This window comes from Megalops cyprinoides, chromosome 16 (assembly GCF_013368585.1).
Source record: "Megalops cyprinoides isolate fMegCyp1 chromosome 16, fMegCyp1.pri, whole genome shotgun sequence".
NCBI classification, from domain to species: Eukaryota; Metazoa; Chordata; class Actinopteri; order Elopiformes; family Megalopidae; genus Megalops; species Megalops cyprinoides.
In genome coordinates, this window is record NC_050598.1 from 7,678,081 (window position 1) to 7,695,083 (window position 17,003).

At 50.4% G+C, this 17,003-nt stretch overlaps 1 protein-coding gene across 4 annotated transcripts in view; it reads right to left on the bottom strand.

Moving 5' to 3' along the window:
• Positions 1–2,133: 2,133 nt before the first annotated feature.
• The window catches only part of nhsl2 (NHS-like 2), a 62,422-nt gene continuing 47,552 nt past the window's right edge, over positions 2,134–17,003 (bottom strand). For 3 of the 4 annotated variants that reach the window (XM_036548328.1, XM_036548331.1, XM_036548332.1), the window contains exons 2-7: positions 13,722–13,874; positions 8,956–9,092; positions 7,962–8,151; positions 3,960–6,332; positions 3,433–3,574; positions 2,134–3,014 (exon numbers count right to left, since the gene is read on the bottom strand). In XM_036548328.1, the coding sequence (XP_036404221.1) occupies positions 2,705–3,014; positions 3,433–3,574; positions 3,960–6,332; positions 7,962–8,151; positions 8,956–9,092; positions 13,722–13,874 (3,305 nt within the window). In that variant the 3' untranslated portion in view covers positions 2,134–2,704. The remainder of the gene's footprint in view (positions 3,015–3,432; positions 3,575–3,959; positions 6,333–7,961; positions 8,152–8,955; positions 9,093–13,721; positions 13,875–17,003) is intronic. The other variant, XM_036548329.1, reaches the window with a different exon arrangement.

Consider the following 17,003-nt stretch of genomic DNA (forward strand, 5'->3'; position numbering starts at 1 on the left):
TCTGCTCAAAGCCAATCTTGCGAAGAGTTGAATTGCTGTGTGAAAGTACACAGGTAATCGGCCACAGACTTAATGGAGATGGGGTCAGAATTTGTCACCAGCTGCCATGTACAACAGCAACATGATCTTGAAGCTGAAAGGCTCGCAGGGCTTCAGAAAGCCCCTGTCGTCCGTTTTTTTCCTGCCTCTCCCCCACTCTTTACATACACTTCCTTACTTCTGTGTCTCTGTCCACCATGATGTGTGTACCTTTAGGAAGGCTTACGAATAATGGAGGAAAACAGTAGAGAGTACACGAGAGTAGTAATGACTATAGTAATTGTAATCATAATAACAAAACTCTGCATACTCCTAAGAAAGTGCAATACCAAGGCATTTAAAAAACACAGAGGCATCACGCCAGAGTACAAGGCAAACAAACACTGGTTTTCTTTTTTTTTTGTTTCATTCACTAAATATTTAAAACAAGCGTCACTCACTGTTTTTTTAAACGTAGTAATTTTGTGTCATTTTTTTTCTTTTTCTTTATTTTTTTTTGTCTTTATGAGATCATCGGATTACCTGACAGACTGATACATGACGATCGTCCAGAATCCAATCTGGAGCGCTGTCTCTCCGAGTCTCTGTTAGAAAGTCAGAACAGATCTGAGCCAATGGGGTTCCTCTGTGTGAGCGAGGGTGGCGACTCTGGCTCGGTAGCACCAGGAGTTTGTCTTTACGTTTACTGATTGAGAACCAGAGAATGCAGTTCGCCATAGAAGTGCTGTGTAGGAGAAGGAAGAGTCTGTGAGCACGGCAGCCTTGTCCACGTTTCCCCCCGAGCGCGGCGGCCAAAACCGGCTCAGAAGGGCCAGTCCGGCCCTCCTCAGGTCCCCCGGTACTCACGTTTCGCTGTCTGAATTTCCTCACTTGTTTCCTTCAGACAAACATCTCTGTTCCTCTGTTTTTCTGTAAATTCCTGCATGGATGCCCCACCCCCACCCCACCCCCCCACCCCACCCATCCTCCAAACAGAAACCTCCTTCAGTTACACGGATGGAAAAACAAAACCAAAAAAAAAAGGTTTCCGGCTGAAAACACAATCTGAGCTTAATGATGCTGAAGGTTGCATCCTGTCTGTGACATTCAGTGACGTTCCCCAGTCTCGGCGCGGAGACCTGGCCATCCCTGCCCAGCTTTGATGCATAGTCTCTATGGCAGTAAAGTGACGGTACTATGGCGTTATGGCATAGACGCGTGTGGCGGGCGTTTCTGGTGTGACAGGGCGGACCGAGCAATCTGCTGCACCACCCCAAAACTCAATGGAGTGCAAATGGACAGGGGAGGGTGGGGGACGAGGGGGGGAGGGGGTGAGGGTTGGGAGTTTGGGACGGTTTCAGACACCAAGGCCGTTTTGCATCCAAAAAGGACAAGCGTCTTCCTCTTTCTCCCTGAAACTTTTGTAGCTCACCAAGCGCGTCGCATACTGTGTTGATATTATGTACACCCACACCAAAACCGAAAAGGGCCTCCTGAGTTTAAGGAACACCTGAGTGTGTAGCAACACTGGACGGCCGTGGTCTTTCGGGCACATCCACAGCGTGTGTCTCTCCCGCCTCCACATCCCGGGCACATGGATTTCGCCTCGACCACCTCCCCTCCCCCTCCCCATTCCGCTCCGTCCAGTCCTGAAGGAGGGCTCACAGGAGAGAACCCTCACCAACCCTTTCATTTTTGGTGGTTTTTGTTCTGTACAAATCTCTGTACAGTGTGTATCTAGGCAGTGTGGAGATCTGTCGTAACAATTCAAGCTGTCTTGCATGGCATTGCTCTTTGTGTCTCTTTGATCCCAAGTGTAATGCAGCGATTATCACATTGGCAGTTTTAGCAGGCCTGGTCACACCTATATATGTGTTTATATAATTATATATATATATCTATGTATATACTTCAGCTATATTTATGTATGCAGGTATGTATAGCTATATACAGGTTAGGTCATACCTGGACTTTAGTTGAAAATACCAAACAAATAACAAACAAAAAATACGCTGTCTCCGGTAATGAAAGTGCTTATGTTTTTTTAAACAAGAGGGATGCCAGGTCCTGCTTGCTAATCTTTGTGGAATGTTTTCGATTCACTTCATTTTTGTATTTTTTTTTGTTTTTTTTTTGTCTTTTTTTTTGCGGAGACCTTCAGATGAGCTTCACGTTGTGTCTTCAAAGGATGATTCAAACACACCTTGACGTTGTGTTTTGTTTGTGTTTACTCTGATGTTTTAAGTGAAGCTGTCAGCGCCTCACTTCACTGTACTCCATCCAGCTCTATCGGAAATATACACAGGTACCTCCATGGAATCTGGGCATGTAGATCGTAGTTCTTGTTGCAGGCTTACGGCCGGGCAGTCCTGTCGCGTACCAATGTCGTTGCTTCAGGATTGCCGACTTCCATGTGGGGCTTGGGGAGTTCTGTGTTCTGATTTCCTGAAAACAGGAGGCCTTTCATGTGGCACCCCCTCAGCAGAAACCAGGCCCTGGACTGCACCCCTTTCCCCGTTTCGCCCGACGTCCACTGCGGGCCAAACGGCAAATTAAAAAACGAAAACTCTCCCGAGAACGTGAACAGAAAAAGCACCCCCTCCAAACGGCCAGGCGAAGGGAAGATCTCTGTAAATGAAAGCCTCACCACAATACCAAAAAAATTCCCAGCATGCAGCTGGGTCAGTCAGTGGTCCTGGGGCGGTTTGGGGCCACCGGCTGTGTCGGGGTCCGGCTGGGAGAACTCGGTGACGCGGCGGGCCAGCGGGTTGGTGCTCCGCAGCAGCTCCATGGCGGAGACGCGCGTGCCTGTGCTGGCCTTGCCGCCCTTCTTCTGCAGCAGGGCCATGAAGTTCTCGTTGCGGGAGCTGGAGCGGTGCGAGCTGCCGAGGGTCAGGGCCCTTACATCCCCGCTGCTCTTCACCGGCGACACCAGGCTCTGCCGGCTGCCGAACGAGTCCACCGGCTCCTTGCGGCCCAGGACCTTCCGCTTTGACCTGGAGGGGGAGACAAATACAGCACATGATGAGTTAAAAAAAAAACAAAAACAACAGAAAAAAACAAGAAAAGACAACAAAACAAACAAGCGTGGTTTAACAAGGGTTTTCAGGTTGGGACTTCAAACTTCTCTTTCTGTATCTGACGGGTAGTGTTGTGCTACCCTCAAATTAATTTAGAAGGATACCAAACGCTTCGATCATATCATGCCCTTGGCAGAGATTTCATCAAAACAGTACAAAGTTTCATCCTTTTTTGCAGGAAGAACTAAAAACCACTCAGGTTCAGCACTGCCAGAGCAGTGTCCACAATTGAAAAATCTTCATTCTTAAACTCCCACACACTCTGCACCTCAGGACAGGATGAGGTTTTATGTTCTCACATGTCTGCCCCTCAGTCCGGTCCTGCAGTCAGTACCTGTGAATGATGGTGAACAGGTCCTCGGTGGTGTGAGGTGTAGAAGTGGGAGCGATCACATCATCCTCCGCCTCCTCTGTGATGTGCAAAGCGTTTTTCTCACTCACTGAGCTACTCTCCTCAATGATTTCAAGCGAGTTTTCTGTAGGCACATCAAATACGATTGTAAAGAGACAGATAGTTTTCATTGGTGACTCAAATTATCCATTGAGCCAATTATTCCCCAATTAACATAAACTAACAAATACATAATAGTTATGAAAAATGCTTATAGAACTGATGCTGAAAAGATCATTTTCGTTACTAATTGTTTTAAGCAAACACAACCACTGCAACTATATATTGCAGTCAATTGTGACTCAGGATAAATCTCACATTCATATTTTACACAATAATAAGGCTCCAAAAGAAACAATGTGGCTGAGAATTAGTACATATTCTCAAATGCTTACTGCAAGTGACCTTATAGACGAGCCTGCTTTTAAGATTAAAGTTTATGTTAAAATAGAGGACCCTGTGTTTCCTACCTGTCAAAGCCTCGGCAGTGGGAAACTTGACGTCCAGCTTGACATCCAGCTCCTGTTCAGAGTCCTTTGGACCCACTTCATCAGTGGTGACACTGTGGAGCTCATTGTGGGCTTCCTCATTGTGGACCTCCTCATTGGCTGGAAGCTCCTCAGAAGAGGGAGCCCCGCAGGGAGACTGCGAGCCACTGTCGAATTGAATGACCTGCCTATCCACTGTCCCATTGGCGTGAACCGTGTTGGTGGGCAGCAGCAGGACGCTGGGCTTCTTCGGGACCGGCGGGGGCACCTTGGGGCGCTTCTTGTCCAGCTCAGCCAAACAGGAGATTGTGATTCTGCTGGGCAGGGTCTTGCTTTTGTCCTGCATCTCAGGGCTGCTGGGGGTGGGCAGCTCCGCATGGTCGGTTAGTGGCTGCTCTTCTGGAACCGGCTGCTGTTGCAGGGGCTGCTTCAGGACCTCCTGAGCCACCCCAGGGCTGACTGGGGACTGGGGCAGCTTCTTGGGTTTGGGCTTCCGCATCACCTTGTAGATGTTCCCAACTGGCATGGGGCGGTCCACGGGAGAGGGAGGCGGGGACTCTGGAGCCAGTGGGGAGGAGGAGTTGTACGAGGAGGGGCACTTGAGCATGAGGTTGAGGGGCCGTTTGGGTAGAGGAGGCTTCATGGCCACGGGAGGCTTGGGCTTGGGGTCGGGGCTCACTGGCGGGCTGAGGTCCCTTCCCTGCTCCTCCTCGATGATGTCGGAGGAGCCGTCAGGGCTGTCGTCGGCCTCCGAGCGGCTGACGGAGCGCAGGCGGATGTTCCGAAGGTCGGTCTGAGTCACCATGGGCATGACCGACTGGCTGGGGCTCAGCTTCTGGCCCTGCTTGCCAGAGGTGGACGAGTCAGAGTGTCGCCTGCTTGCCTTGGGTTTCGGCTTGATGGCGGACAGGTCCAGGTGTGAGGTCACAGGCAGCTCGAACGACAGGCGCGACCTGGCGGCCTTCTCCCCGGGGGAAGTGGCGGGAAGGGAGGACTTCCTCTCCGGGATCTTGGGGCGCATCCTGCAGCCCAGAGATGAGGGTCCCGTGATGAGGGAGGTGGGCAGGGTCGGCGTGGGGGTCTCGGACTGGCTGGAGTAGCCACTGGACGGAGACATGAGGCCCAGAGGTTTGAAGGGAGAGATTTTGGACTCCGCTTCCACGGAGAGCTGGGAGGGCGAGGTAGCGCGGGAGGTGGAAGGGGAGTTGAGGGACTCGGTGCTGCCGCGTACTTTCATGCACTCGATCACTGTGGTGCCCGTGGCTGTGCTGGAGCTGGACAGCGACCTGTAGGGGTCGCTGGTCTTCCACTCATTCAGCTGCCAGTGGCCAGGGAAGGACAGCTCTGACTCTCTGTCAGGTGCCTGAGTGTCCTCTGCGGTTGGTTCGCCAGGGAGGGCCAGGTCCTGCTCCTCCTGCAGCGGCTTGGAGGCCACGAGGAAGTCGGGCTGGAAGGAGTCCTCCAGGTGGTCCCCGGGGAGGAAGAGGCTCTTGGGCCGGCCGTCCCGGAAGTGGCCCTCGGCCTGGGGGCTGCTGCCGCCCAGGTTCTTCATGAGGGACACACTGCGCACCGGAGGGGGCGGCTTCTTCTTCGGCTTCTTCAGGGAGATGCTGCGGGACCTGGTGCGCGGCCGGCCATCAGGCAGGAAGTCGCCCGCCGTCACCGAGACGTTGTCGGTGCTGGCGCTGCCCTCGGAGCTGCCGCTGGGGTACAGCAGGGCGTAGCTCTCGCCCCCCTCGCGGGGCGGCTCGGCGCAGCAGACGTTGTCAGCTGAGCAGAAGGAGCCCGAGTCGGTGGGCGTGGACAGGGAGCGCTCGCGGAACTTGAAGACGCCGGCGCGGGTGGACCTCTTCTCCCGCTCGCCGGGGCTCGCCGCCCCTTCCGTCTCGCTCCTCCTGCCTGCGGGGGTGGCGCCGTGTGCCCGGGCCAACGGCTCCATGGATATGGAGGTGAGCGAGTTGGAGTGCGACCCTGAGCTCATGGAGAGGCCTGAGGAGGGGCACGCCGCACCGGCGGCCTCGTGCTGCGACGCGGGAGCCTTGGCCACGGGGCTGGGTGCCAGCACGTAGTTGGCGTAGGAGTTGTTCCAGGACGGGGAGAAGGTGGAGCCCTTGGGCCCGTTCCAGGACGGACTGGCGCACATGAGCGTGGCGTGTTCCATCATTCCAGAGGGACTCTCTGGAGACTGGGGCAGACTTTGGTCCAAATTACTGTAGGCCTTCCTCAGCGGTAAATGGTGACTTGGAGTGTCAGAGGATGGTGTTACGAGCTGGGAGTGTGAGGCTTCGGGAGAACATGCACCTTCAATCAGGTCAACACCCTGAATCTTTCCATCACCTGAGGGACACAAGCAGACTGACATCAGTGCCAGCCAAAGTACAATAGAAATCATTAGCTCCTAGTTCACTGCTGACAAACAAAGAGTCCACAGGTAAATTAACATAGTACTATAAAATCTGCTTGGAGTAAAGTATCTAAAATAGCTATGTTCATATCTTTTAATTTTTTCAAAATACTAACGAACTAATTCTACCAATGGACTCCCAAATGAATCATTTTTGTTGTACTATTTATATTGTGCGCCAGTATCAGACAGAATTGAATTATGCAAGTTAAAGGGAGAAGTTGGAGAAAAATAGACCCGTGTCCTTTTAGGGAGTTCCTGTTCTGAAGCTATGCATCACCTTGGTGCTGTAGTGTGACGTCAGGGCCTCCAACCAAGCTCCGCCTCCTTCTGTAGGCAGTCTTTGGGTTGACTGCAGTCTCAGTGTTAAAAAGGGACTGGAGCACACAGGCGTGCTTATCAAAGTTCTGTCCTGAATTAAGACACGAAATGTTTCTCAGTCCGAGGACAGTAGCACTGAACTGCTGCGTTCGCGGAAAGGCTACGGCTTGCGTGGGATGGTGGGTTAGTTGTTACATTCGGGCGTGGCGTCATGAACAAAATCAGGCAAAAGAATGAGGCAGTGTGATCATGACGACAAAATTATCACTGTTTGTCATGTTTTTTGTTTTGCTTTTGTTGTGTTTTGGTGGTTCCAATGCACAGTACTGTATTGTATGCTGTTGAAATCTTCATTTGCAAAACTGATTTCTATTTGCTCATGTTTACCTTTGGTTTTCAGTAGCTAAAGACTTGAATGGAGTGTTTAGACATGCCAGGAATGTTCTGCCTGAACCCATAACAAAATGTCCACGAGTCTGTTCTCCCTCACCGTATGGTCTCACAACAACATGGTGCATTCACTGTGCACCAGTATCCCCACTGCATTTTTTCCCCACAAATGAAATTGCCGCAAAGAAAAAGAAATGAATCGGCTTCCTGCCTTTGGAGACTCATTACGTGCCTGTGTATGTGTCTGCTTCATTCATGAAAAGAGTGTGTGAGAGAGAAAAAGAGGGAGGGAAAAAAACATCTCTCTCTCCCCGTCTCTGCAGCCTCTCTCTCCCTCTCTCTCTCACTGTCTTCGCCTGACAAAGGAAGAGCTGGGGGTTGCCATGGCAACAGCTACCTGTTCATCATTGGTGGCAGCCAGGGAGCAGAAGGACACTTCCTGAGTGCTAGGCCCCCAGGAAGACCACAGTGCTATTGATTTTGTTTGTGTACCTGACCTACCGTACTGTACAAGATAGAAAGGGGGAGAGGAAGGCAAGAAGGAAGGGTGGGATTGGAGGAGAGAGACTTGAAGAGGGGAGATTTAGACAGAATTATACTGCAGAGCTGATGCCAAAGGAACGATTCAAGCAAATGAGGAAGGTAAATTTCAACATGGAGAAAAGAGAAAGACGAGATGAGAGGAGGAATGAAGAGAAACGCGTGACACAGAGGAATAACAGAGACAGGTCCAATGGAATGTAAATGAGGAATGAATAGAAGAAGAAGGAGAGGGAACTGAGAAACAGGCTTATGCTGCTGAAGGAGCTGACTTAGCAGAGAAGGAGAGGCACAAACACACGGGTAAGAGAGAGGCAGGAATGGCGCACCTGTTACATCAATGGGGATAAGGTGCGCCGGGGTGTGGCGACCCAGGTACCAGCGGGGTTTCTCAGCGACAGGTGGCCCGACCGAGGAGCTCCAGCCCAGCAGGGGGCGCCCTGACCCACAGCCCGTCGGATCCTGAGCCCGGATCCCTACTGACGTGGTCTCATCCTCACACACCTGCTTGGAGGCCGGCTGTGGGCGGGAGCAGCTCGTTATAACAGGCAAGGTTAAACAGGCAGGGTGAAATGTGAAATTAATGACCGGAACATCCAAACACAGCCATGACAAGAATGGATCATTCAGATGATCTTGGCTTGTTATTTTCCTACACCTAAAATAATAACCATTGAAAAAATATTTGATTTTTTGCCTCTTTTTCACGTGCTTCTTGTACATTATAACAATTAAAATGGATGCAAGAATAATTATACACGGCATATTCATTCCATATATTTTAGAGTTTTACACACTGGAATTTATTACCATTACTTAAATGTAATACATTTCATTGAATTGACTTTGACCAATTCAAGAAATATATTTCTTTTCAAGTGATTCACTTGAACTAAACCTCTTTCATAATCCCCTAAAAAAACCAGGAACTATCACCAAACTTTCTGAATCCAAAGCAAAAACGATTAAACGGTTAATTGTCTTGTTGGCGCTTCACTTCATAAGCCTTCCCCCACCCCCACCCCCACCCTGCTGGGAGTTTTTTGTATCCAGGAACTCACGTCAGCTCCACTAAAGAAATGCCCAAAGACAGCTCCACATATGAAACTAATTGAGAGTGTGGGGAGGCCTCACTGATATTGTTAATATTTAGCTGTTTAACACGCATGCTTCTCAGTGGTATCAAATTTGCTTCCAACCACAGGACACAAAAAAATGCACAGCTGAAAGAGACACCAAATTAGAGCCACGAGAAGGGGGAGGAAAAGTGAATATCAACCCAAAAGCAGAAGCAAAGAAAGACAAAAAAGAAGGTCCGTTTACCAGGAAGACAAACTCTGGCCTCTTGTTGTTGGCAGTGACAGGAGACCTGCTCTGTGAGGTGTCCTCCGAGCTCTGGGAAGATGGTTGTCGGAAAGTTTGCCCTGTGACTTTGTGGTCGTAGAGCTGCTCCTCAAAGTCTTCTCAGCACATGGAAGACACAAGACAAGATCTTCAGTCAGAAAATGGAGAGAAAATGGAACCCACCGTGGCCTTTCTCTCCATTCTCTCTCTCGCTCTCTCTCTCTCTCTCTCTCAATTCTCCCTCCCTCTCTCTCTCTGTCTCCATTCTCCCTCCCTCGCAGTGGAAACTTACAGGGCTACCCTCAGGCCCCTGTAAACAGTCTGATTAACATTTCACTCCTCACACCCCCACGAAAGAAACCCCCCCCCCCCTTTTCCCCTTATCCCCCTGGCCGTTCCCCTCCCTAAAGATTCCGGTCCCACCCTTAGCCCCCCAACCCCGCCGCTCACACCCCCACGAGAGCCCTTGCACACCTCCCGCTCCCGCAGACAGTTTGGGGGAGAAATGAACTTGCTCTCCGTTAAAAATATGGATGCCTGGCTCCCGGTGGTGGGTTGCCTAGCAATGCTGGGCGTTGGGGAGACAATGGCACACCACTTGAGTCAACAAAGGCCTCCAGCAAAATCCCCAGGTTACTCCGGGAGGACCTGTCTCTTGTGCCGGGCCAGGACAAAGCACTGAGCCTTTGACAGGGGCTGCGTGTGTTTGCCTTGGGGATGCGGGGTGGAGCCGCCTGCAATGAGGAGCCGTTTTTGGTTCTTGCCGGCTGCGTGAAATGTTTTGATGCCCTTTAAAATCCCTTTGCCTCCTTATTCGATATCAAACACGTTCAGGGGGGCTTGTAAATAATTAGACTGTCGCTTTAAACTTTTGGCAGTAGCTGCTGAATTGCCAGATGTAAATAAAATCCCTTCCTTCCTCTCCTTTGAAGTTCTGCATGCAGGTGTGCAAAACCAAAATTACACAACCCGGCAGGACACCGTCTTTTAACATTTAGAAATTGGACACGCAAATATGTTTTTCAGCTCACATATATCTGGTTCTCTCCAGATGACCCTCACCTGCTTGGTATTCACATGTCAATAACACAGCCAGTGCAGCGAACAGACACCGAAGCCGAACACTTCACGAAACCGAGCATGCTCCAGCATGCTGCGTCTGCAACACACATGCAGGGCTGCAGATTTAAAAATGAAGAGGTGCTGCATGCCGACAAGGCAGCGGTGCAGTGGGAATAAAGGTGGAATAAGAGAGGAATAATGATGATTGCGCACTTTCCCCACCACAGCGCGCCATTAGAGGAGAACACAGCACGACTGACACATTTCACAGCGCTTTACGGGCGTGTTTAGCGGCTCCCGAGGAGGACTGACCCGCTCCGCTCCCCTGCAGGGCTCGCGTTCCGGTGGAAACTCATTTCATCTCCCCTTAATTACCGCTCCCTACTTAATGAGAGAAAACTTTGGTCACTGGAAAACTCCAAAAATGTAAGCTTCACGCTAAAAGCAGACCAAGCGAGACAACTTTAAACTTAATGTAGTTGGCCATGACAAGTTCTATGAATTTCCTCAAAGTAGCATACACACGCACACACGCACACACGCACGCCCACACACACACACACACACATACACACACACGTCCACACATTTGAATAATCTATTTGAATCCACAATAAAACAAATAAGTTACAGAAAATGATTAATGTACGGGATATCTTGATGCTGACATCCTGTGTTCCCTTGTGTTATATAAACAGCTATATGATACATAATTCATAACGCCACCTTCTGTGACTGGCATGTGTAACACTGCTCTGTGCTTAGGGGTACACATACACCTTTTCTTCCATATGGACAGATGTCCGATAGTCTCACAGTCAGAGTAATATTCCTCTGGCTGTTTGGCTTTTCTTTTCGGTAGACCTGCCACCTGCTATCTGCACTCTACAATCCTGTGCACATCACCCAGCCTACAAAAATGTCAAATTAACAACTGACACTAATGAGCCAGATACTGTATCCATGAAAGACAGAAAAGATGCACAGTTTCTAAATCAAATGTGTGTGGACCCATTCATACACACACACACACACACACACACACACACAAACATAAGTAGGCAAATAATGCGCAATAAAAATCTAGAAGCACGCAAAAGAAAACTCACCAGGGGTCACAAACCAGTCAGCTGCTTCCCCTAAAATCTCGCAGCTAGGGTCCCGATGTGGGAGCTGTGTTTTAAGGCATTCCAGCACACCTCCACGGACCGCCACTCTCCTGACCCAGCAAGACCAGACACGAACGCTGTCAGCAGAGCGCTAATGAGGCACAAACAGCCCCTGCGCCAGCCGGGCCCCGCGTCCCGGCAAGCCGCTAGCCGACGTGGCGGCGCTCATGCGTTAATAATGCCCCGCCAGCCATGCCCTTTCATTAACAAGCACTAAAGCGCTCAACAAGATGCACCCCCAGCCTTTCAAAATGGGTCATCCTTTCTTGTCCACTGCGGAAGGAATGGTGGGAGGAGACAATAGCCCCTTTTGCACTGGCTGGAGTTGGAGCTGGTCGGTTGGTTGTTTTGGTTTCCTCCGTGATTCATGGGATGTGAGGTCGCTCCTGAACGGTTATGGGTATGTTTTCGCCCCATTGGGCATCCCTGCTTCTAAAACATGGGTGGGTGGGGTCTCAGATTTCTGTGCTGGGTGACTACCCAAGCCCAGCCACCTTTCCAGTAAGACAAAGTGTCTCTTTTTGCTGGTCCAGGGTGTCCCAAAACACTCACATTGTGGAACCAAGAGGAGTGTGAAATTCGCATTGCTTTATTTCTCCACACCACTCGGATAATTCACCTTTTCAAACGGCCTCCTCTTTTGCAGGCCGCCTACCAAGTGACGTTTAAAACCAGGGAAAGGCCACTGGGAGTCTGCCTCACTAAGCGCACTCAACAAACAACCCCCCTCACTGCTCGTTCTCCCATGCAATGCTTCACTGGGGCAGTTTCAGCTTTAGAGTGGACCCTGGGGCGTCTCTCCTCCAGACACGCTGGCTTCGGCAGACTTCACCCCCCCCCCCCAGCCGTCTCTGATTCCCGGAGATAAAAGCTCCCAGGAGGCACCTGGGCAATGCCGACCCGTTACAGCCGACCACCAGGGTTCACGTTTCTACGTCCGCCTTCGCCGTGCGACCACCACCGCAGCCCAGCTCAGCACGTTTGCAATGACTGATGGGGACAGGAGGGATCGGAGGCGACCAGGAGAACCTGGAGGCAAGTGCCTTCGTTTTCCTTCCCTTTGATGTCATCTCCTCCTCGCTGTTTTTAGATTTCGGCCCTCCCTCTCCATCTGCCTTGGTGCATGTCAGCTCCATCTGTACTTATCACAGGTTAGGGCTGCACCAGTAGCCCGTGCATGTGGTTGCGGGAAAAGGTACCACAACCTCAAGCCCTGCAGCCCCACCAGTGACTGTTCAGGGGTCCAACAACATGGCAGCTGTGTGCGGAACCCCCTCACTCACGCTTATTCCACGCCCTCCTCTCTTTACACACAGAAACCCCTTCTCCTCAACGCCTATCTGTCACCAAAACAGACTGACCAAAACAGAGCCAAGACACAGCAGGATACAAGCAAACGATGCCACCTTAAAGGAATTCCAACTTCACGACCAAACCTGTTCACCGACTTCTGTAAATCCGAGTCGAGCGAACATTAAAAACAACAGCCATAAAGCGGTATGTGGTGGCAGCGATGACGAGGAGGAAGGCAGGGCGCCGAGCTGTTTGTGAATGCAGTGGGCAGCTCAGAAAGCACTGTGCGAATCAGGTAATCAGGCGGGCGAGTCATTATTTCTGCTAAGCGGAGGATCGGCGCTGCACTGCCCGTGCACCGGCTCCCGCGCAGATACGCGCGCAACGCCGTGAGTCAAAAAAGGGAGCGATCGGTACCGGCGATGGAGGCATTCAAAAAAAAAAAAAAAAAAACAAGCCAGCCCCATCGAGACGGCAGGCAGAGCGTCGTACAGCGCGAAACCCACAATGCACGAGCCCACAAAGGCGGCGAGTTCGCGGCTCTCTTTCACTGGCTATTACCGACCACCACAGTAAAAGGAATGAGAGAGGGAGAGGCAGAGAGAGGGAGAGGGAGAGAGCGGGGAGAGATGCACAGCCAGAACACACATTGAGGTGCTGTGTGAAGCATCTGCATTCACTCGTTCATTTGTTCATTCATTTATTCGCTCACATGCACGGGAGACATACGTGCGTGAGTGAAGGAGAGGGTAAGCAAATGAACAAACAGGCAGAGATCCCTTATAGATAATTACAGATGCCAATCAGGGAGGCTGGGATTGATCACAGGGAAGGGCAGGAAAGGCATGGGGTACACTGAGTCAGGGAGAGAGGGAGGAGGAAAAGAGAGATAAAAACCTGAAGGTAAAAGACGGGTGGCCCCCAACCCCCCCAAACCCCACACCGAGAAAGACGACGGGGAACCTTCACACACGCATACACGCATGCACATGCACAGGTATACACACACACATACACACACATGCATACACATGTGTGCACACATACATGCATGCACGCACATACACACTGATGCCCGAACAGAAAAATGAATGGATGAATCGGCATGGGGGGAAAAAACATTTAAAAAAAATACCAAAACAAAACGGAGCCCCGCTCCCACACACACACACCACCATCCCCAAAAGCTGAGACGCCCCGGCCCCCTCTGTTCGCCCCTACCTTGCAGCAGGCTCTGGAGATTGAGCTGCGCCTCCTGATGCAGCTCCTGCACGCACTCCGGCCTACTCCACGAGCCGAACACATTCACATGCTGTTGCCATGACGATCGGAAGTGGGCCGTTCGCTTGTTCTCCGAGTCCAAGTTGGTGGTGGCTGAGAGAGGGGAGAGAGAGAGAGGGAGAGGGAGAGGGAGAAGGAGAAGGAGAGAGAGGGCGAGAGAGAGAGAGAGAGAGAGAGAGAGAGGGCGAGAGAGAGAGAGAGAGGGGAAAAAAATACATAAATATAAATATGTGGAATCTGCATAACTAATACCAGGAGACGTCTGTTAGATAACGCAGTGTTGTAAGGGAGGTACCACAGAAATGCTGGAGGAAGCACTCGCTCTCTAATTGCATCTCTGAGCAGCGTGCTAATCAAAGAGCGGAATAACCCTGATAATAACAATCACAATAACAATTCAACAATTAGTGGCCTGATGCATCTCTTAGCCATTGAGAAACCTGTACAAATGTGGGTGTGGCACAGCGTTTGTGTTGGGAGGGAAATGTCATCCAATCAGATGGAAGGAACAGAGCGGCAGACACTTCAAGTCTGTGACCACAGTGAGGTTTGGGCCTCAGAGCCGCGCTGATAGCAGCTAGGGTTACACTCTGCCTGTAATCTCTGGCCCATATTCCGTATCACTAACTCAAACCACATTCACACAGCATCCACCGGAGCTAGCGGGCTCCTTCTTCCTCTAGAGCCGCGATGATAAGAGATCAAACAAGTTAATGAAGCATGCGGCTTGGCAGGTAGCTACTACAAGCTGGAAGGAGCGGGGTACGATATCACCACCAGAATAGCTTTCTGTTTGATAGAAATGAAAGTTTCTCTGTTCCCAGGTGGTTTTAATGCAAAGGAAAAGTGTGAGGAGAAGGACAAACTCCCGAAAAATGTTGGCAGAGGTTCTTTTACGTGCTTTTTTGCCCACTGTGCCTCTAGTGGAAACTGTATTGCTGCAAAATCTGTCCACTGTCACAGTCAGGCAGCAAGCTAGTCAGTCAGTGAGCCAGTCAGTGCCAATGGTACAGCTGCTTCTTCTAGTCGAGTCTATAAACAAAATATAGAAGCACTCATATACATATTGTAGCCATAGTCACACAGTTATGAGCTCCACAAAATACTTAAACCAAAAGTAACTATCAGACCAACAGAAAAAAGCAGACAAAAACATTTATCCTCTCAAAAGGTTAGCCTCATGCAATTAATCACAGCTTCAGCATTGGCTCTGAAGGAAAAAATATGCCTCTCCTTTGCAGAAGTACTGATCAAAGAAGACAAAAAAGGTTGACCGGTGTTCTATGGAACACGCTGACATGCATTAGATGGAGAGGGCGGGCGTTGGATCACAGGCCACGCCTCTGAGCTATACCTGTGCCTCTGCAGGCCAGCGCCCCTGAGGGGAGGCCATCTGTGGCCACCCCAATCCCCACCTCCTGGGACACGCCCCCTTGCACCCAAATGGTCCTCAGACCTGGAGGGCAGGGGGTCAGGCCAGGGGAGAAACTGTCACATAATTTACAGTTTGGGAGAAAAAAGGGGAGGTCTTCCAACTGGTTTTAAAACTGTCTTACATTCTAGTACAGCCTTTTTTTTACATGGTAAAACATGGTTTTCAACCGTTGCTCAATATTGGCTGTTGGGGGGCCCTGCTGACCAAAATAACCTGCCGGGGAAAGGTTTTCACTGGAGTGAGATTTTCACAAGGGTCCGCTCAAAACTGCAGCGACGTCATGCACCACCAGGAAAAGGGACACTTCACAGTTCTCCAGCTAACACGGGGTGAAAATGGCGAGGCTGAAATTTGGTGTGGCCTGCATTTTGGTCTCCCGGTTACTCCAGTGAGGAGGTGGGAGCCTCTTGTGCGTTTTGCGGCATTATTTTATATGACTCATAAAGTAATCTAGTAAGTAAGAGTTTACGGCACCTGTGTGGTGGGAGTAACATTGCAGTCCACCCCGGCACATTCTGCCAGCGTGCCCGTGATACAACACGTCAAAACACACCGACGGAGACTCCCTAGCTTGAAGGGTTCTCAATATCTTGAAAGTGCCTTTGTGCTACAGTAGTTTAAAAATTGCTTTAGGGCCAGCGCAGCGGCCAGCATGACACAAATCAAAATAAACGGCGGCTGTTAAACGTTACTTTGCTGTATCCCTTAACACGCAGCGGGGCAGGGAAAAGCAGGGGACAGTTATGTTAGATGTCGGCTGAGAGCTCGCTCCTCAGTGGGACGGCATAAACCCACAGCAGGAATGCGCTGTGAGGACAGGAGGGTGCTTGCTTTGTCAGGGCCAAAAGCAGTCGTAAAAAAAAACACAACACAACCCTCGGTCAGATCTGATCTGATGCGAACCGACAAACATTTACAAACAATTAATTATTTTTTTCCTGGACAACTTCCCATCAACCCCTTTGTTTTTGAGATGGGAAACTCTCATCTCGCCCGTTAATAGACTACACTTTGGAAGAGCCTGCTGTTGCTTACAGGAAAACAAAGCCTGTATAAAGTATTCCTCTACTGTATATGTCACATACTGCATTGATGTTAATGACGTGAGGTTGAGGACATGCACTTTTGAAGATGCACAGTTGCCTAAGAATGCTCATTATCTGTTTAAATGGACTCACAGCAAGTGACTGCCCCAAAGCAAAAAAGTGCACCCAGAGCAAAAAAAAAAAGGACAGAACATGTGGGGTATCGGTGTGTTCAAAGGGAATGTTCACCAAATCGATCCACTTTATTGAGGTAACAGCAGGGTGGCCCCTCTTGTGCCTCAGCCCCCGCAGCTCTCCTCTGCCTCACCCACATTCATCCCTTATCCTGTAGTGCCAGAGCTATTTCTGGTTTTCATTCCGCCCAGGCTCTTTATCACATGATTGGATCATATATCATGCTCAAGGAGGTGCTCCACGTCTCACCAATCGCCAGCATGAATTCAGCATAATAACTAATCCAATCGTGTGATTACAAGCTCCGGCGGAACAAAAACCAGAAGCATCACAGGCGCAGCTCCAGGAACAGGGATGCCTACCCCTGCTGTGGATGCTCCCACGCATGTGTCCAACAGAAGACATGACACCTAATTAACCAAATGTATTACAGCCTATTAGCAGCCTGATTAATTAACCCAAAATGACTCTGTGTCAGCTCCAAGACTTAATTAAGCCACACTCCAAAGTGCTCTTCAAAACCAAATCCCTGGGAACGCACCGTGCGGCACGCAACATGCACCGGTC